Source organism: Strongyloides ratti (assembly GCF_001040885.1).
Source record: "Strongyloides ratti genome assembly S_ratti_ED321, chromosome : 1".
In the NCBI taxonomy this organism is placed as follows: domain Eukaryota; kingdom Metazoa; phylum Nematoda; class Chromadorea; order Rhabditida; family Strongyloididae; genus Strongyloides; species Strongyloides ratti.
This window is the reverse complement of record NC_037307.1, coordinates 6,482,422-6,504,470: the sequence shown is the minus strand read 5'-3', so window position 1 is coordinate 6,504,470 and position 22,049 is coordinate 6,482,422. Positions and strand designations below refer to the sequence as shown.

Genomic DNA, 22,049 nt, shown 5'->3' with positions numbered 1-22,049 from the left:
ATTAAAAGTGATTTATAGACATCTGAATTTACTTATTTGTTTCATGTAATTACAATTTTACAATATTTATATTTCATTGATAAATATACCTAATGCACCTGTATATATTTAATAAATAATAATATAAAAATTTAAACTATGTCATTTCTAATCAAGTTTGGTAAAAATAGCATTCACAGTATAAATAATTGTCAAATAAAAAAGCACCAATATAATTAAGAATAGTACTTGAAATTTCAAATGATTTTTTATATTTGACATTTGATTTATAAAAAAAAAAGTTTATCTATCTATTTAATATAATTTGATGGTAATTCATATAATAAGTGGATGAAATTTTTTTGAATATATTTTTAAATATTGTGTGCTAAGTGAGGAAAGTGTGATAAGTATTAATTATAAATTGAAAAATCTTTTTATCAAAGTTCATTTTTATTGGTGAAAAAAAAAATTACCTAAAAAATTTTATATGATTGGTAATTTAAATTTTTAAAATTACTTTATAATTATTTTATAATTTTATACATATATATAAATATATTAAAATATTTACTTTATTTTTAAGATAAAGATAAATAAATCAAACAAATATTAAGATAATTGAAGTTTTCTCTATTTTAACAATTTAATTATCTAATGTATTGTGTTCCTTCTGAAGTAGCAGATGTAAAATTGTGGTATAAGTTAAAAGTGTCTTATATTTGGTCGATTTAATGAATGGTACTATCTATGAAATAGTTTGCCACATTATTACAAAGTAATTGAGATGTTATAAAGATTACTTTAATTAGTTATGTGCCATTTTTCATGTTCTCATTTTTCACATATTATAAGTTAACTATTATTTACTTTCAAGGCCTCATTTTAACATCGTTACTCGATCAAATAACCATCTGCTTATCTTGTTTTGCCATATCATATTTTAACAAAAAATATTTTACATAAAAATAATTATTTATTACTATATTTTAGTTAAAAACTTTTCCCAAGAATCATATTAAAACCTAATAAAACTATATTTTTTTTTGTATCTCAAAATACCAATTATTTTTGATTATAATTTATTTCAAATATTATAAAATAATTTTTTATCATATAACTTTTGTATTAATTTAATAAAAATAATTTTAACTTATTTATTGTTATAATTTTGTCCCTTTACACCATTTAAATAATTTAAAAAATATTTTGTTATATGTTAAAAAAGATTATTAAATTATTTTGATAAATTTAATTTTTGATTTAAAAATATAAAACTCTTTTTAAATTTATTGTAAAAAAAAAATAATTTAAATAAAATTATATATTTAGATAGATTAAGGAATATTTTAATGAAGTAAAAATTTTGTCATTTTTGTTAGTATATAATTTATCTAACTATAAATATTTTGTAGTAAATATTATATTTCTCTTTTTATATGATAAAAATAAATAAATATATCATTTATTTATTATAAGTATAAAAACTATTCACATTAAATAAATATACTTTAATTAGTAATTATATATATATTTTTATTTATTTTAAATAGTACATTGTTTTCTTTTTTTATATTCTTTTTATATATTATTGTATTAATTCTTAATAACACTTTTAAATAGTACAAATAGATTAAAAGATGAAAAACAAAAAGTTTTTTTTTTGTAATAACATTCATTATTAATAATTTTATATAAATAATTACAAGAATAAAATCCTTTTAAGAATTATTTTTATTTATTATTTTTATTTCCAATTAGTATAATTGTTCTAGGACTATTATCAATAAAATGTAAGTTATAATTAGTGATAGTTGTATCAAGTTAATTAAAAAGAGTAACATAAAATAAACTATTTCTTATATAAAATTATATTTCTATAAAAGTTAATTTAATAATAAAAATGTATATTTATTATATAAAAATTAATTCTAGAATGGCAGAAGAAAATATTTATTCATCTATATTTTCAAAAACATTATTAACAAATTATTACAATACCTATTATTTATCTTCATTGAGTAATCCAAGTACTACATCAATGACATATTTCAATCAACATCAAGTATTACCAACGGGAATAACTCCATCATTTCCAAAATTATTATGGGACACAAAAAAGCTAAACAATAATAGTGAAGTAAAAGCAGGCGGTACTATTTCTAGTGAAAAAGGCACCAAAAAAGCCAATACTAAAAGAATTGTTTTAACTAACAGTACAATTAAACAATATTCTTTAGAAAGTGTAGAAAAAAATTACCAAAATATGTTTTGTAAAGGGGTTATTATGAGAAGTGATAATAAGACTAACAATGATACAAAAATTGTTACACATTCTTATAATAATGACTTATTAACTTCTAACTATTTACAAAATATAATTACTAATGATGAAGTATATACTATTAATAAAACTAATAAAAAAATATATAACTTTAACAAAAATAGAAATAGTTATATTATTGGCCTACAAAAACCGTTAAATAAAAATATTAATAGACAAAATATTATGTCAAAAAGTTTTACTAATAAATACCTATCTGGTTTTAGATTTAATAAAATGGGTAATGAATTTAGTGGATGTAAAAATCAGGAAGAATGTTTTGGAAATAAAAATATTTTAGAAAATGATAAAAATTTAACAAAATCTCTCTATATTCCTAGTCATTCATTAATAAGGTAAGTTAATATTTATATAAATAAAAAAAACAAAAAAAAAATTTTTATTTTTTAAGATTTTCTGCTGAAGTATATAAATTATCAAATGATAGAACAGAATGGAAAAAACTTCATAATAATATGTTAACAATATCAAGTACCGAAAGATATCATGTTTTAGAGACATTTTTTGACATTACTGGTTTTGATATTCATAATGAAATTGTATTTACCTCATATATTTCAAGTTCAAGTTCAGTTAAAAAATCATCAAATCGTTTTATTATTTGGAATGAAAATAATTCTATTTATGGTCTTAATTTTCTTCTCTCAAAGGATGCTGAGGAATTTTGTGCTATTTTGTCTTCTCGTATTACTAAAGAATCATTAACTAATGATTGTATTATTGCAGAGACGTCAATTATCATAGAAAGTATAGAAAAAGAAAATTGTGAGATTATTGAGATTATTGAAAAAAAAGAAATATCCTTTCAACAATGTTTTTTGACTCTTCAAAATAATGGTCTTATATTATTAATAAAAATAAAAGGAGAAGAAATGGCATATGCTGTTGATATGGTATGTTTAAAAAAATTATTTTACACTTAAAAAATATTATAAAAGTTATATAATGAAAAAACTTTTTATTTTTTTTTATATATATATACATAAACTATGTGTTTAAATGTCTTTGACAAAGAAAAAGTTTGAAATTAAATTTTAATAAGTAGTAATGATATTTGTAGTAAAATATTATAAATTCTTGAGATTGTTACTACAATATATTTAAGTTATTTATGTTTCATGTTAAATAGTATATAACAAAAACTTTTTTATGATTAAATATTAGCAACATTAAAATAGTAATTATTAGTCTAGTTAGTTATTCAATGCATACTAAAAACTAACATTTTTTAAGATATTTAATATTTATATATATATATAATAGAGTTGATTATATATAAATTTAACTTGTTTATTAAATTAAACATAAACAAGCTTTTTAAAAATTTAAAGATAAAAATTTTATATATTTCTTGTATTATCAATCATGTAAAAATATCAGATGAACGTCGCTTACTATTTTGGTGACTATAATTTATTACTCTCTTTTGTGGTTTCATTAAAATTTCTTTTTCATATCTTTTTTCTCTTATAAGCTTTTTTTTTTGTTAACTCAATGTATTTCAAATTTAACAGGGAAAAATTTTATATTTTTAAGAGGGTAAACTTAAAAAATAATAACATTTTCTTTTTATAATATCTTAATTTGGTATACTTAGTATTCCCTAGATAGTATATAAATTAAATTGCCTCATATCTTGACTTATTGTACTCATAAAAATTTCACCATACAAATTTTATATCTACTTTGATTGGAAAAAAAAAGAAATATTTTTTTTTTATTAAAATAACTTTTAATCATAAATAATTTATCATAATTTAAAATATATAATATATCAAATTAAATAATATAATAAAAATTAATTATAAATTAAAATTTTAATTTATAATCAAAATTTTAATTAAAAATTTTTCAGTTAGATAGTATTATTTTATATGATAATGTATCAGCTTTTATCTACTTAAGTCATCCATCTAAAGTCTTTATATTTAAATGTGAAAGACCAACATTAATGTATAATTTTTTTATAAAAGCAATACATGATTCAAATATTGTGTTGACAAATGAAAATGAAATATCAATGATTCAAAATTCTTTAAAAATTGCACAATCAGAAATGAATGTTAATGATGAATTAAATAATGATAATAAAAATATTGACAATAAAGAAATATTATTAAATAATGCATCAAAACATTTTATTAATTTTATGTTTAATATGCGAATATATGTTGAGGAAAAAAAAATGTTAATTGATGATAAAGTAAGAAAATACTTATTATTATTAAATTATGATAATTTTTAGGTTTTATTATCTCAAGTAGAAAAAATTGCTGCAATGTTTGTAACAAAAAGGCATACATTAACATTTACCCATTTATATTGTGCTGCAAATAGAGATATATCAATAAAAAAATATTTCTCATATCAAAATCAGATGTGTATTAATGTAATGAAACGATCAGATGGGATTTTGAATTTAAAAAATAATAGTGATAATATAAATAATGAGAGTTATAAATCTTCTAGAAATAGTAATGAGGGAAAAATAAAAAATTCAAAATCTTTTGATACCATTACTACACCAACAACTCCTAATAATCCAACATTACCACAAGAATTATCTATTTCAAATTTAAAAGCAATGTTTATGCCTTTAAATTCTAATAATTTAGAAAAAAAATGTATTGATGAAAATTTTAATGATATAACAGAAAAATCAAATATTAACTTAAATAAAAATGATAAGAAAAAACGATTTGGTGAGACATATGTCATTTCTGAATTAGATGAAAAAAAAGAAGAATTTTTGGTTAGAAATGTCATTGAACTTGTTGATTCAGAACGAGTATTTGTTAAAGATTTAAATGAATTAAAAAATAAAAGTATTGAATTATTAGGTCCAAAATTAAAAATGATTATTGGTGAATTAAGTAATTTACATTGTTATTTTTTAAATTGTCTTGAAGAGGCAAAAGATGATATAACAATTAATAAGAAAGATGATGATTATCAATTTCATTGCCAGACAAAGGTAAAAAAAAATTATTACTAAAATAAATATCTAATTTTTTTTTTCAGAATACAATTATTCGAATTTCAACTTTATTTATTAATAAATCAAGTAAATTTAAAATTTATAGTGATTATTCTGCTGCTTATACAACCTGGCTCCAGAATAGTTTAGGTAATACTTTTTTTTTCTATTATTATTTTTAATGATATATTTCTTATTATTAGGAAATAACCAATTAAAAGAAAAAATGAAACAAAAGAAGAAAGAAAATTTAGAGAAGTGTCAAAATATTGAGTCATTATTAATTAAACCTATTCAACGTATTTTAAGATATCCATTATTTTTAGAAAAAATTGTTGATTCATGTAATGTTGAGACAATTGAATATAAACAATCAAAACAGGCATTGTCAAGATTACAAGAATTGGCATCATACATCAATGAAATGCAACGTTTTCGGGAACAATTTGGTATGAGATTAGATGACTTTGCTAACAATAATAAAAAATATTTAGAAGAAAAGGTAAGTTTATATTTATACTATAAAAATATCTTATTTTTTATTAATTACTAATTATTATATTTATAAATATATATATTAATAATAAAATAATTATTTGCTGTTACTTATTTATAAGTCTTCATATTTTAAATATGTATACTATATATATTACAGTAAATTTTATTTAAACCATTGGCAATGCATATAAATATATTTATCATGAATATACAATTACTTATTTTGATTTATTATTAAAAATATATATTTTCAGGGAATGAATCTTGATATGAAAGAATTATTAATGTTTGCTCATGTTAAGTTATACACAATTAATGTTAAAGATAAAATATCTAAAAAAGTTGATGGAGTAATATTAATTTTCAATACACTTGTTATCATATTTATTCCTGAAAAAAAGAAAGATAAAAATCATAAAATTATTCCTATAAATGAGTGTATTGTTATTAATTCACTTAAACAATTATCAAAAGACACCAATAGTATTAATATGATAAAAGAAGATATAGAAAATACTTTTCAAATAATGCACATAAATCCGTATCAAAAAAATCATAGTAATTTTTTAATTCAATGTAGTTGCAAAGAAATAAAAAGTCAGCTGTTAAGAAATTTAAATAAAGCTATCAAAATAAATACATCTGGAAAAAATTGTAGGCCGTTATCAGGATCAAGTCAATCAGATAGAGGATATGAAAGTGAAAAATAATATATTATAATATGTCGTTTATCAAATCAAAGTTTTAACAAAAAAATAATAAAAAAAAAACAATTTAATGTATTGATAACTTACTAAATGAAACTAATAAATGTTTCATTTCTTGTGTTAAAATTATAGTTTCAGATTGAGGTAAAAATTTGTCTTCTTCCAACTTTTGACTAATTTTTTTGTTATTACAAAAAAAGTTAGTTGAGAAATTGGTGTGAACATTTTTTTTGATTTCTTGTGCATTATTTACAACAATTTTATGGATATTTGAATTTCTTTGTACAAAATTGTACTCGTTTAATATGGTGTTACTACTATTGCCTTTAGACGTGTCCACTTTAGTGCCGTAATCCATTTCATTATATGTAGCATTTGTTGTCCAAAGATAATTATCCATTTTCCTTTCATGATTATTTTCATAATCTTCAAAAAGATTTTGTCTTTGTTTTAATATCTTTTGATTTTCCATACCTCCAAAAATTCTTGCATATGTATCTCTTTCATTGGAAGATTTAATAGAATTCCTTACATTTCCTATTACTGGTTTGTAATAATTATTACTTACTGAAACAGAATGAACATCTTTGTTAATTTTGTTTTTAGTAAAAGAAATTTTTTTAAAGATGTCAGGAGTATTTTCAACACTTGGGAAACTATAGATTTTCTTAAATTTCCGTCTTTTACCAATTTCTACTTTTGGTTGGTTGAGTTCATTTTTTTTACTAACAAGAACTTTTTTCTGTTCATTAACAATATTATATGTAGGTTGTTTATAAACAAGTTTAGTTAAATGTGATTTATTAGATTTTTGAATATCTTTGTTCTTTTTTTTTCCTTTTCCATCTTTTGTTTGTCGACAAAACATGGCAGCTTTTATAGAATTAGCAGATAAATTAAAGCTAATTAAATAGGCAAGATAAGAACCTTTATTAACTACATTTACAATAGATCCCTCAATATCTGCTATGTAGTTTGCTACTGTCTTTGTAGATCTATCATTTCCATAGTTTAATTCATAAGCATAATTTTTTAAATCCAAATTGAATGTTTCTCTAAAAAAATGGAAAAAATTAATTGTAATCATTTTTAGATAAAAAAAATCTTACTCAACTCTTTTGATTATGACCTCCAAATCAACATTATTCCTACCCATAAGTGTTGATTTGATATATCCTATGACATTTTCTGAAGCTAAAAAATCTGAATTTTCGGTCATTGTTTAATCAGAAACTAAATATTTTCCATAAATCCTTTGTTTTTAAAATTTGTTATGTAAAAAAAAAATTATCTGTTTAAGACATGGAAATGTCAAAAGATTTTTTTTAGCTCATCAAAATATTATTCAAAATTTTAATTAACATTACAAATTGTGATTAACCAAATTTTTTTACTATTATAAAAAATATAAATGATTTTATAATTTTTTTTCTTTAAAGTATTTATCAAAAATTTGTTTATTAAATGATATTAATATAGCTTAATGTATCTATATAATATTTATAAATTATGTAATATATTTAATTGAAATTATATTCTATCAAAGTTGTATTATTTATATAATTAAATATTTCTTAATGAGTGACTTTCCTTTGATAATAGATCCAGCTGATAAAATTGTATTTGCTTCAAAATCTCTTGGGGATCAGGCTTGTTTAATAACAGTAAATCTTAAAAATAATTCAAAAGAAATTCAGGCATGTAAAATAAAATGTACTAATAATGAAATGTTTAAAATTAGACCTCCAGTTGTAACAATAAAACCAGAAGCATCCCAAAAAATTTCTATTACATTTAATCCAAAAAAGCAAGTTCCTGAATCTGGAAAACATTTTTTTAATTTTTATTCCTGCATATTTGTAGGTGACTCAACTCCCAGAGCATTCTATGCCTCAGATAAATGTAAAGATGTTGTCTCAAAAAAACTTTTTGTTGACTTTAAAAAAGAAGATGATCCTAAAGAAGGTGAAAAAGAAGTAGAAAAGAAGGATTAGGTTTATTATAATAACTTATCATATTAAATAATTAAAATTATAATTTAATAATACTTTTAACTAATAAATTATAACAAAGATTTATGTTTCTAAATATATTTATTATTTTATAATAAAAATTTAGACTGTTTGTTTTTAATTAGAAGGTACGTTTTTGGTTAAAAAAAATTCTTTTTTAACAATTTAATTGTTGATAATATTTATGATAAATTATTTATTTAATTTAAAATATTATTTAATAATTATTTGGGCTCCTGATAAATTATTCAATATTTATCGAATTTGAAATTGGTTTATAATTTAGCTTTTTATCTTATATAAACAATGGTATTAAGAATGTCTGCAAAACTGTCAATTATATATGTTTACTTAATCACTACAGATTATTATTTTATTTATTTTTGAAAGTACAATATATATATAAAAAAGGTGGAGATTCAGATCACCTTTTGTGATTGTCAAAGGTATAATTTGAATAAACGACGTTTGACAGTTTTTATATTAGAAATAATATTAAGATATACTTATCACTTATAATTATTATTTTTTTTTTTGCTGTAATACTATAAACTTAACTATCTTTTTTGATATAAAATTTTAACATGATTTTAATAAATTATTTTTTAATTCATCTTAGTTATCTTTTATAACAATAATTATTGAACTTTCAGTTTGATTAAAAATAAATTTATGAACATAATTTGTTTTTATTAAAAATGATAATACGGATGCGAGGACTTCCTTTTAATTGTACAGAAAAACAGATTGTAAGTTTTAATGATTATTTATGATAAAAAATAATATATTTATTATTAATATAATAATATTATTTTTTATATTTTGGTTTAATAGCTTTAATCGTCAATTGTTTTGTACAAATACACCTTTTTTTTTAATTATTTGTGTTAGTATAGCTATTAAATTTATAATTAAAATTTTCACAATATTGTATAGAAAAATTATATATATATATTTTTTAGATTAATTTTTTTACTGATGATTATTTACCTTCTGGAATTATTGATAATGGAATAATTTTTATATATAAAAATGATGGAAAATTATCAGGTGATGCATTTGTAATATTTTGTAATGAATTTGATTTTGAAAGAGCTTTAATGAAAAATAAAAAAATTATTGGATCAAGATATATTAAATTATTCAAGGCAAATATTAGTCAATTGCATAATTATTTATTAAATATAAATAGTAATATTAAATATGGATATAATAAAAAAGATTGTATACGCCTTAGAGGATTACCATTTGAAGCACAAATACCAGAAGTTATACAATTTCTTGGTGAATATGTATATTTAGTTAAACAACATGGTATACATATGATTTTAAATAATAATGGTGAACCATCAGGGGAAGCTTTTATACAATTAATTTCTGAAGAAGGTGCATCTCATATTGTATCAAAATTACATAATAAATTTATGGAAGTTGGTAAAAAAAAACGTTACATAGAAGTTTTTCAATTATCTATAAATGATATTAAATTAATGGCTGGTCCAAATATTTTAAATACATTTTATCCACAAATGTTATCATATACTTCTTTTTATAATGTTACAGAACCTACTTATATTCCATCATCATTTTATTATTTATCGTAAAATGTCAAATTTATATATTTTGTATTTTAATATAAACTATTATAAAAATAAATTTGGTAAATTATTAAATAAGAAGCTTATATATTTTACAATTTATATTATTTAAAAGTATTTTCTCACATTTTACTTTTATTATAAATAAAAATAATAATTTGAAATCCATTATCTTTAATTTTACAAAATTCTCTATCACTTTTTACTTTATAGTAATTATATAACAAATTATGAAATTTTTTAAATAATAAAAAGGAAACTATTATGAGATTTATATATAATTTAATGTTATAAAAATGAAAAAGTTTCATAGTTTACAATCCTGCATAATCATCCATCCAATATCCCTTTTTATCCATAAAATAAAATATCGGTTTTTAATAGGTATTCTTTCATTTACACAATTATTTACACAATGCCCACGTTCAATTGCTAAAAAAGGTGACAAAGCATGAATTTCATAAGGTTCTTTATTATTTAACAATTCATTTCTTTTTTTCAACATTGTATAATAAATACGTAATGCTTAATAATATAAATTAATATATGTTTAAATATACAGTATTCTTACCATCTATTCCTCTACAAATTGGGACATTTGATGTTAATAATTCAGCATCTGTATCATACATTGATACTACACCTCCTACATCACCATTTTTAAAACATTCCATTAACTAAATATAAAAAAAAATATATATATATATATAAATACTATTTTTTATGTTAAAGAAATACTTATTTGTACATATATATATATATATACATATGTGATAAGAAATAGAAAATTAAATCAAAATGTTAAAATTGATGTAATAGTTAAAGACTTACCTCCTTTCCTCTTTCTATTATTTCATCATGTGTATTGTCTATAATTTTCATAGACATACTCATATTATCAAGAATATTACGAGAGTTATTCATTTTAAAAAAGGAAATAGTTATATTATAAAATATTTTATTATTAGATAAAATCAGTTACAATTGCAAAATATTCAATAAAATTAAATCTTTAATATAAAACATATGTTAAAATTTAAAACAAACTAATGATTTTTATATAATTTTGAAGAAATATATATATACTCTTTTCTAAGAAAAGTGTAACTAGCAATCATATTGTTCAATATTAATTTATTTATTAGAATAACTGTGGGCATATATATATTATATCTGAAAGTATTATTATCTATATGAAAATATCATATTATAATATCTATCATTATAATAAATAACTTTTAATAACAATATAAAGAGTATATTGAAAAAAAAAATTTTTTTATCAAAAATTACATAACCACAATTAAAAAATAAAGCAATGTGAAATAAATTAATGTAAATATAAGAAAAAAATGTTTTAATGGAAAATTATACGTATAATATTGAGAAAAAAAATTTTTTTTTTGAAATTATATATATAAATGCAAGAAAAATGTTCTACATTGTCAAGAAAAAGTAAGAAAATTTTTTATAACACGCCTCCAATGGAAGACAGCAGAAAAAGAAATTGATGTGAATTAAGTGTGAAGAATAAATTCTATCTGAAATAGTATATATCATTTAAAAATTTTCCCAAATTTTTTTCTTTAATATGATTCCAAAATTTGTTGGTAGAAGAAAAATAGAATGTCGTTAAAAAAAGTTCCATTGACAAGAAAATATTGCTTCAGTTAAAGAAAATTAATCTGCAAAAAATATAATTAATTGTTAACAAAACGATAAAATTAATTACAATTTCTACGAGAAGATGAGTATGATCCACCTCGAGGGGCTCCGTTATTTGAGTAGTCACCTCTTGATGGAGGATTGCTCCTATAATCACGAGGATCAGAACTTTGATAATCATTTCCTCTTGGAAGAACACCACCTTGATACTCACGAGGAGTTGTACTTCCATAATCTCTTTGAGAAGATCCATTTCCAGCAAATTCTCCCCTATATCCACCAGATATACTTGAATAATTTCCTTCATCAACATAACTTTGCTGAAGACTTCTATCTTTAGAATTTATACTTCCATAACTACTTTGTCTTGGAATATCTTGTTGAGAACTATAATTTTGTTGTGATGAATTATATGTTGGAGTACGATTAGCAAAAAGTGTTTCAATTAATTTTGTTAAATCTGATCCTGAATTTTGCTGTGGTTGAGGAGACTCGTTTTTACAAAGATGAAGAATAGAAGGTTTCATGCCATGACAACCTTTAGGTAATCCAATTTTGGAGTTTGGTCCTCTTGGTTTACTATCTAATTTAACCATCAAACGGCGACCTTCATATTCAACATTATTAAGCATTGCAATAGCATTAACTGCTTCTGCCTCTTTCTTAAATTCAATAATTGCTTGTCCTTTAGATCTAGATTCTTCATTAAGAGGAAGGTCAATATAAGTGATTTCCCCACAACGAGCAAAAAGATTATAAATTTTTCCACAACTAAGTTTATAGTCGAACTAAATGAGAAGAAAAACAAAATGAAATAAGAAAAAAGAAAACTAACGTTGCAAGCGAAAATGCATTTTGAAAGTGGGCCTGTAATTTGTAAGTCTCTAAGAATATCAATAGGAACTCCACAATTATCATAATTTTCACGTAAATAGTTTGAAGATCCTCCACGACCGTACTCATCAACCCCTCTATTTTTGCCCATCGCTAAACGAGCAGGAATAATACGGCCGTCTTCATAGAGACAACCTGTATCAAGTGTAACCTTACGGAAGAAAGCTTTTGGATCACGAACAAGGTTAACAACCATCTCACGACCACTGAAATTATATCTGTTCATCGCATTAACACACTTTTCTGCGTAAGATGAATTTTCAAACTCTACGACAGCGCAATTCTTCGATTTACCATTCTTCTCTACTAAATACTCAACTGTGTTGACACCCCCAACTTCTTTAGCTAATAAATCTTTTAACATTTTCCATGTTGTGGAATGATGAAGATTAGAAAAATAAACAATATGACTTTCACAAGGAATATTAGAATCTAAAATTTGTATAAAATAAACAAAAAAATATAATAAAATTTACCTCTAGAACGCTTCGGAGGAGGACTTCTATCTCTTGAATCTCTTTCATTATCGGTTTTTCCTTCTTTATCCATTTCATGAGAACGTTTGTTAAACTCAGACTTACGATTATCACTCATTTTATGTTAAAAGAAAAATTAGTTGTAACCTATAAAGATAAGCTATTTAAATAGAAAATACATAGATAGAAGTGCGATAACACGTTGTATTAAATAGTTGGAAAACTATACCACAAGAGAAACAATCGAAAATTTTTTTTGTACACTAGAGATTAATTGTATTATTTAAATTTTTGTAACAGAAAAATTATAATATTGGAAAAAGATACAGGGAGAGGTATACTAACATATAATGCCATTATCTCAAAATACAAGATGCAATATCAGGAATACTTTTCGACAAGTAGTTATTACCAATATTTTTCGTTTCAAGATGTAGATTATGTAGACATGTTAACAGCAATGTGAATGGATGTCCCAATTCTTTAAAACAACATAATTCAATTTTTTCATATAATTCAATGGTAACATTAATTTTTTTAATGTATTTTTTAAAATTTTTACTATTAAAATATCTTAATTTAAATATTGTTTTTAATTTTTTTTTATAATGTACTTAATATAAAAAATTCTTTGTAGTTTAAAGTTTCAAATTGTGGTATAATAAAAAATATGACAGAGAATGAGAAAAAAGATACTGTTCAGGATATTGTAAGATAAAAATAATTGTTAAAAAAATATGTAATTATTAATTTTAAGGATCCTTTTAAAAATGCTGTGAAAAAATATTTATCATGTTCAACTAATGATAAAGTAAAAGATCAAGCAGAGGTATTTAAAAATTTAAGTGAAGCAATAAAAAATGCTAATGGTTAGTTAGGTAAAATAAAATTTTTTTTATTTGTAATTTTTTAGATATTCCGGAAGTTGCCTATAAAATGCTCTTCCGTTCAGCAATATCTAATATGGTTAGAAGATTTACAAATAAAAATTGCAAATCTAACATAAAATTACTTGTTGAAGCATTATCTAACCGTAATATTAAACTTGGGTTAAAATACCTTTCTGATGCAGTCATTTTTTCATATCCAAATAATTCAGGATACATTTCAAAAATAACAGCTAAGAATAGTACTTTCTTGATAAAATGGATTTGTGAATTATTGATGAAATTAGAAAATATGGAAAATGAAAAAGATTTGGTTGAATATTCATTTGAAGCACTTGCTGCAGCTGGAGTATACTCTCTCAGTAGCAATAGAAGTAAAAAACTTTCTCAAAATCATCTTGCTAGATTAAGAAAAAAAATGAATATTGAGCAGTTAATTAGTGTATTTAAAAAATTGGCATCAAATCCAGAAAGTTTTATAGCATTATGTTGTTTGTTATATTCTAAAGAAGATGAAATTGACAAACAAATTGTTCTATTGTTTTGTGATGCTTTTTCAAAAGGAGTATTGTTACCTAAAACAAAAGTATCTGATTCACTTATCTCCGGAACACAAAATATTATTAGAAAAATAACAAAAAATGAATGGGAAGAATTGATTATGCCTAATATTAAAAAAGGTATGCTTAGAAGTCCTGAAGTTGCTACTGTTGGTGTTAAGAAACTTATTGAATATTGTTCTGTTGATTTATCAGGATATGCCGTAGATATATTTAAATCAATTTCTGTAGGCCTCATTTCATCGGATGAGATACTTCAGGTAAATAGTCTTCTTTGTATTGAAGTTTTATTCAAAAAATTGTCATGTGTAAAAACCATTGAAAGTTGTTTAAACATTTTATTTGATATATTAAATGGTTCTCAGGGAAAAATTACCAATGCTTCTCAAAAAATTAATATTTTATCTGCAATTTCAAAAGGTACATTAAACAATGTTTCATCTGGTGATAAAAAAGAATTTGGAAATACTGCTAGTAATGTTATTTCAAAATTATCTAAACCTTTGTCTTCTGAAGCTAATGAATCATCTACAATTGCTTTCTATCAGTGCTTAGGAGAATGGAGTGTTTTATTAAAAGAAAAATGTCAACCAATTATTAATATTTTTGAGAACATATTTAAAATACCTATTGCTCAAGAACAAATAAGATATAATGCATTTTTATCGATAGCAAAATTTATGGATTGTGAAGATCCAGTTAAATTTTGTCCGCAGTTAAAGAAGATGTCGGAAAATGTTTTTGATGAAAAAAGTAATTTGACTGCTGAAATGATACCACTTATTTATGTATTGGTAAAATATGAAATTATTGAAAAAGGTTCTTTGTCAAATGAATTTTACACAAAGTTATGTAATCTTAAGATGAATGATGATATAGAAATATATGGAAAATTAGGAAAAGATGGCTTCAATCTTCTATCTAAACTTGTTCTTTTAGTTACATTTAATAGGCCATATGATGATAAAATAGGAAATTACTCAGATGCATTGTTAAAGCTTAGTATTTTTGGATGTTTATATCCTGATTTTAATGTAAGAAGTAATTTTTACAATACAATCAAAAAAATTACCAAAGTTGATGGATTTGTATTTTCTGATTTTGTTTTAAATATATTTCTTAATAATATTCAGAATGAATACTTTGAAAAAGTTTATTTAAAATTAACATTGAAAAATCTCCCTGACGCTAATAGTGAAGGTAAACAAATTCCAGCTATTCATTTAGTGAATGTTATTAAAATTTTAACTCCTATACCACAGGAAGATTCAGTGATGTTGTCAATGTTTAATGAATTTGTTGTCACATTATTACTTGTTACTTCTTTGGATAAAGTTTTTAACATATCAAGAGGATTATGGGCTGAAACAGTTAGTGAGTATGATCCAACATTGAAGATTCTTAATAGTGAAGAATTTAAAAAAATTTTAACAAAAAGATTATTTGAATTTTCTGTATTAAAAGTTAAAGAAAACGCAATACAATCACTAGTTGGTTTAGAATTTGGAAGACATGAAATAGCTGATTTCATATGGAAATATTTTGAAGAGTATTTTAACAAATTTGAGATAGGTGTATATTTTAACATACCTGAAAATGATGTTAAAATTTACCAAACTCCTGAAAATGTTCTTTTTAATGTTTCTGTTATGGAAGATAGTGAGATAGCTTCTTTAGATACACGTGGAATGTCAAAAAAAGAGCAAGCTGCAGAAATAGCTTTGAGAAAAGAACTTGCTGAAAAAAGAAGAAAAGAGGGTAAATTTACAGAAGAACAAAAGAAAGCAATTGCTGAAGAATTAAAAAAAGAATCTGAAATTCGAAATAAGATGAAAAAACTTTATGAAGATATTTATGAACCATTGAGACTTTTAAATGCAGCATCTAAAGCAAATCCATTAGGAGTAACAAAACATTTTGATATTATGTACAATATTGTTATACCTTTACTTCAATCTGAATTTGTTGCTCCAATAGCAGTTGATACTTTGTTTTCATTTAGAGATGCAATTTTTGAACCATCATCAGATTATCTTCATCAATTAGTCATTATTACAACATTACGTTTATATAATTCAAAAAAACTAATTGATGAATGGTGTGAAGAATCATTAGAGGATCAATTAAAAAGAATGATTGGTTCTTTAACTTCTATGTGTGCGCTTGTCAGTATACCAGAAGAATTTGCTACAGAAATCGATATATTTATGGATAATGAAGGAATGAATGCATCAAAACTTGGTTTCTTGTTACCATTAATTGAAAAAATTATGATGACAAAAGATTTTGACTCAACAATTAAAACCTCATTAACATCTTTTCTTCAAGATGGTGTTTCACTTAAATTTATTAAAGGTGAAGATGTTTTTCTTGTTCCATATTTAAAACTTGCAACAATGACATTACCTGTACTTATTGAAAATTCTGATATGGATTTAATAAAACCTTGTAGAACAGTTCTTCAAAATTTAGCAAGTATTATGTCTGAATGTACCATACCAACAGAAAAAATGGAAGAATTTCTTTGTTATTTATTGGATCACTTAAAAGAACCAAAATCTGAAATTCGTCTTATGATCTTAAATATGTTTTATAATATGCATCATCAAGTATCTGTTTTACTTCATAAATCAAAGGCATTTAAAGGAAAATTAATTGTCACATTATCAATTATTATAAATGATGATAATGATGAGGTTAATCGTAGTGCAGTACAATTATGGAAACATTTGGAGTTGAAACTTTCTGCAGAATTATTCTCACATATTTTCATAGGATTAATGGATGTTAATGAATTTATTCGCAAAGGAGCATCAAATGTTATTTTGAAGATTGTTGATGATATGCCAAAATATAAAATAACAATAATTAATTTACTTTTTGACTTGTATGTTAAACATTCAAAAATCGTTGAAGCTGAGTATGATTCAGTTGGAAGATTATTGAGAGGTGAATATGATGAATGGGAAAAAAGAAGTGGAATTACAGAAGCATTAATTAAATTGACAAATAAGATTGAATCTAATGAAGCATTTAATTTCTTAAAAAAAGTTGTTGATATTGGACTTCTTGACCATAATGCTTCCGTAAGACAAAAAATGTTAAAAGCTGCTGAAATTATTATAACAAAGCATGGAAGAAGTAATGTCAATGAATTTTATCCATTTTTAGAAGAAAAATTGGCTTCTTTATCTTCAAATGAAAATGATGATATTATGAGGCAAGGATTAGTTATATTACTTGGTACATTAACTAAGTATCTTGATTCAAATGATGAGAAAGTTTTACAAATTTTAATGAAGTTAATGTCAACATTAACAACACCATCTCAACCAGTTCAAGAAAGTGTTTGTTCATGTTTACCTGCACTTATTGCAAGTAGACCTGAGGATGGTAAAGTTTTGTTAAAATCTATGTTAACAAGTGCTGCTAAATTTTCTACATATGGAGAAAGAAGAGGTGCTGCTTATGGAGTTGCTGGAATTGTCAAAGGACTTGGTATTAAATCAATGAAAGAACAACAAGTAGATTTATTTTTAAAAAATGGTTTTAAAAATAAAAAAGATCCACAAATGAAAGAAGCTTGTTGTTTATTAATGGAAATGCTTGGTTATGCATTAGGGCAAGCTTTTGAACCATATATTCATGAATTATTACCTGAACTTTTAACAGCATATGGTGATACTAATGAGAATGTTCGTTATGCTGCTGAGGATGCTTGTAATTGTATAATGTCAAAAATTTCTAACTTTGGAGTTAAATTAATTCTTCCAGTTGTTTTGGAAGTCATTGATAAAGATGCATGGAGAACCAAAGTTGTTTGTGTTAAATTACTTGGTAACATGGCTATTACGGCACCAAAACAATTGTCTGTATGTCTTGCATCAGTTGTACCAAAACTTATTGAATGTTTGGCTGATTCTCATTCAAAAGTTCAATCAGCATCAGAAGATGCTTTGAAGAAAATTTCTACAGTTATTAAAAATCCTGAGATGCTTACTATTTCATCTCATTTGATTGATGCTCTTGTTGATCCTGGAAATAAAACTGTCTCTACATTAACAACAATTCTTAATATCCGATTTGCTCACTTTATTGATACCCCATCATTATCTATGATGATGCCAATTGTTAAAAGAGGTTTTGATGAAAAAAGTACAGATGGTCGTAGGATGGCTGCTAACATTATTGCAAGTATTTATCAATTAGCTGATAAACGTGATATGGAACATTATTTATATGAAATTATGCCCGGTCTTAAAAAATCACTTTTTGATCCTGTTCCAGATATTCGTGCCATATCAGCTAAAGCTATTGGTAGTATTATTAAATATGCTCTTGGTGAAACTTCTGAAAAATTACAAATGGAACTTCTTCCTTGGCTCAGTCAAAAACTTATCTCAGAAGAAAGTGTTGTTGAAAGATCTGGTGCAGCACAAGGATTATCAGAAATATATTATGGTATTGGTGAAAATTCATTGGATGATATTATGCCACAAATTGTTAACAAACTTAATCAACCAAATTTACCTCCAAATGTAAGAGATGGATTTACGCTGATGTACATTTATCTCCCACTCGTTTTCCAACAAAAATTTATTCCTTATTTATCACAAGTTATTCCTTCTATACTTCGAGGACTTTCAGATGAAAATGAATTTGTTAGAGATTCATCTTTAAAAGCTGGACAAAGGCTTATTAATCAATTTTGTACTTCTGCACAAAAATTACTCTTACCACAACTTCAAACAGCAATTACTGATAGTTTCTGGAGAATTAGGCATGCTGCTGTTACTCTTATTGGTGATTTATTATTTACTGTTAGTGGTGTTTCTGGTAAAATGACATCAAATACTGCTGAGGAAGATGATACGTTTGGAATGGATGAAGCAAACTCTATTATTATAAAAAAATTAGGCCAAGAAACAAGAGATCAAATATTTGCATCATTATATCTTTGTAGAAATGATACAGCTGGTCAAGTAAGAACTGCTGCAACTCATGTATGGAAAATTGTTGTATCTAATACTCCTAAGACAATAAAAGAAATTATGGGAACATTATTTTCACAAATTTTAGATTGTCTTTCATCAACATCTGAAGATAGACAAGTAATGGCAGGAAAATGTTTAGGTGAACTTGTTAAAAAAATGGGAGAAAAAGTTATGACTCATGTATTACCAGTAATTACTAAACAATTAGATTCTGACAATCCATCACAACGTCAAGGAGTTGCCATTGCATTAGGTGAAATTGTTGATAATACAAATTCTGAAATTGTTTCTATTTATGCAGAAAATCTTATTGATCCAATACGAAGATGTTTATCTGATGAAAATGAAGATGTTCGTGAATCTGCTGTTACTCTTTTCACTGCTTTCTACAAAGCTGTTGGAAATATTGCTTTAGATGAAATAGTTGTACCATTATTAAAAGATATTGATAATAAACAAAATTCAGAAAGAGTTATTGGAGGACTTTGTGCTGTTGTTCAAAGTAATAGTCGTCAAATGATGTCTTATCTTTTACCAAAACTTACAAAACCACCTGTAAATGTAGTTGCACTTTGTAAAATTTCAGCTGCTGCAGGAGATTCTCTTGGAAAAAATTTACCAAAAATTCTTGAAGCTTTATTGGATAATTGTGAAAATACTGATAATGAAGAACAAATTGATAATTGTTTACCAGTTTTATTGTCTGTTGATGATTATGATGGAATAGCTCAAATAATATCAACATTACTTAATCGAGCAACTTCAAAAAATCATATTCCATCAGCAATGTTATTGGCTAGATATATTTCTGAAGGTGATTGTGAATTTGAAGAATTTGTTAATGAAATTCTTCCTGGTACACTTTCTCTTTATAATTCACCAATACCTGAAATTGTTGAAAGTGCAATTAGAACATTAATTGCTTTGACATCAAATATGGAACAATCTGTTCAATTTAATACAATACCTCTTATTCAATCTTGTATACAAAAAATGTTAAAAATTGGTGGAAAAGAACAAATTCCTGGATTTGATCATCCAAAGGGTATCTCACCATTTTTACCAATTCTTCGTGAAGGAATTATTAATGGTGGTGTTGAATTAAAACAAAAAGCTGGAGAAGCACTTGGTAATATTGTTCTTTTATCTACTCAAGCAAGTCTTAAAAGTCACGTTGTTAATGCAACTGGTCCACTTATTAGAGTTCTTGGAGATCGTTACCCACCAGAGGTTAAAATTGCTATCATTCAAACATTATCAAGATTATTAGATAAAGTTATTAATCTCCTTTCTGCATTCCTTCCACAATTACAATCAACATTTATTAAAGCTATTCAGGAACCATCTTCTAAAAAAGTTAGACTTGCTGCAGGCGGTGCATTGGCAAAATTAATTCAAATTCATCCAAAACCAGAAAACATTGTTAATGAATTTGTTAAATTATTATCAAATTTAGAAGATGAAAATCTTCTCCTTTCAACTGTCATTTCATTTAGAGCTTTAGTCAAAAAAATTGGGTTTAAGTTATCTGAAACATGTATTGAAAGTATAATAAATGTTGGAAAAAAATATATAAATAGTAATGAAGATGTTATCAGAGCATGTGGAGCATTATATGGTGAAACTGTACAATTTTGTTCTCAATGGCCTTTAAATATTTTAACTGAAATAAACAAAGGAACAAGCAATCAAAAATTGTTTAATTTAACATGTATACAACTTTTATCATCAGAAAATGCAAATAAAGTAATAGATGTTTATGGATACGAAAACATATCAAATACATTATCTACAAATTTTTCAAATGAATCAGCTTTTGTTGCGGATGCTTCAATTCGTTCAGCTGGATATATTTTGATTTCAATGAAAGATGCCCTTGATAAAGACCTTCTTCATATTCTTGCAAAAACAATAAATCATAATTCAAATGATGTCAAAAGACTAGTAGCTATTGTTATTCAAAATATCTTTAAAAATATTTTTACTCCCTCAATTGAACTTTTGAAGGTAAGTTTAGATGTAAATCATCTCTTTTTTATTTTAAATGTTTTTTTTTTCTTTCTTTTTTTTTTTAATATAAGTATACATTAAAATGTTTGCACTTTTATGATACTTACATTTGTTTAATGTTTTTTTACATTTTAGACAGTTGTACCATCACTTGTAAATGGAACAAAGGAAAGAAATCTTGCTGTAAGAGTATCTTCTGAGCATGCATTATTAGAAGTATTTAAATTGAGAAAAAATGATCATGTATACGAAGAGTACCTTGGTACATTGACTGGAGGTGTAAAAGCTGTTCTTGTTGATACATATCAAAAACAATTAATCAAGGCACTGAAAAATACCGATGATTCTGTTGAATCTTTAGACAACATGTTAAGTGTTGAGTAGAAAAAAAAACTTTTTTATGCCTACCATTGAATTATTGATAATTAACTTTATTAATAAATTGTTG

At 23.7% G+C, this 22,049-nt stretch overlaps 7 protein-coding genes across 7 annotated transcripts; 4 read left to right on the top strand and 3 right to left on the bottom strand.

Moving 5' to 3' along the window:
- Positions 1-1,915: 1,915 nt before the first annotated feature.
- Positions 1,916-6,508, top strand: SRAE_1000204500 (T-lymphoma invasion and metastasis-inducing protein 1; the record flags this gene model as incomplete). Its single annotated transcript, XM_024649075.1, has 7 exons — positions 1,916-2,658; positions 2,715-3,216; positions 4,179-4,526; positions 4,569-5,297; positions 5,345-5,450; positions 5,504-5,802; positions 6,053-6,508. 7 exons carry the CDS (start codon positions 1,916-1,918, stop codon positions 6,506-6,508), a joined length of 3,183 nt encoding a protein of 1,060 aa, XP_024502988.1.
- Positions 6,509-6,572: 64 nt separating this feature from the next.
- SRAE_1000204400 (Hypothetical protein) lies at positions 6,573-7,724 on the bottom strand (the record flags this gene model as incomplete). Its single annotated transcript, XM_024649073.1, has 2 exons — positions 6,573-7,560; positions 7,615-7,724. The coding sequence occupies 2 exons, from the start codon at positions 7,722-7,724 to the stop codon at positions 6,573-6,575; spliced, it is 1,098 nt and encodes a 365-aa protein (XP_024502987.1).
- Positions 7,725-8,082: 358 nt separating this feature from the next.
- SRAE_1000204300 (MSP domain and PapD-like domain-containing protein) lies at positions 8,083-8,372 on the top strand (the record flags this gene model as incomplete). The annotated part of the gene is made up of 2 exons (XM_024649072.1): positions 8,083-8,312; positions 8,369-8,372. 2 exons carry the CDS (start codon positions 8,083-8,085, stop codon positions 8,370-8,372), a joined length of 234 nt encoding a protein of 77 aa, XP_024502986.1.
- An 855-nt stretch (positions 8,373-9,227) lies between these two features.
- On the top strand, positions 9,228-10,121 carry SRAE_1000204200 (RNA-binding protein fusilli; the record flags this gene model as incomplete). The annotated part of the gene is made up of 2 exons (XM_024649071.1): positions 9,228-9,266; positions 9,480-10,121. 2 exons carry the CDS (start codon positions 9,228-9,230, stop codon positions 10,119-10,121), a joined length of 681 nt encoding a protein of 226 aa, XP_024502985.1.
- A 301-nt stretch (positions 10,122-10,422) lies between these two features.
- On the bottom strand, positions 10,423-11,039 carry SRAE_1000204100 (Hypothetical protein; the record flags this gene model as incomplete). The annotated part of the gene is made up of 3 exons (XM_024649070.1): positions 10,423-10,640; positions 10,687-10,792; positions 10,947-11,039. 3 exons carry the CDS (start codon positions 11,037-11,039, stop codon positions 10,423-10,425), a joined length of 417 nt encoding a protein of 138 aa, XP_024502984.1.
- Positions 11,040-11,795: 756 nt separating this feature from the next.
- On the bottom strand, positions 11,796-13,268 carry SRAE_1000204000 (FI21236p1; the record flags this gene model as incomplete). The annotated part of the gene is made up of 5 exons (XM_024649069.1): positions 11,796-11,800; positions 11,848-12,568; positions 12,616-13,106; positions 13,151-13,213; positions 13,256-13,268. The coding sequence occupies 5 exons, from the start codon at positions 13,266-13,268 to the stop codon at positions 11,796-11,798; spliced, it is 1,293 nt and encodes a 430-aa protein (XP_024502983.1).
- Positions 13,269-13,820: 552 nt separating this feature from the next.
- On the top strand, positions 13,821-21,985 carry SRAE_1000203900 (Translational activator GCN1; the record flags this gene model as incomplete). Its single annotated transcript, XM_024649068.1, has 5 exons — positions 13,821-13,859; positions 13,908-14,019; positions 14,064-14,857; positions 14,963-21,598; positions 21,737-21,985. 5 exons carry the CDS (start codon positions 13,821-13,823, stop codon positions 21,983-21,985), a joined length of 7,830 nt encoding a protein of 2,609 aa, XP_024502982.1.
- Positions 21,986-22,049: the final 64 nt, after the last annotated feature.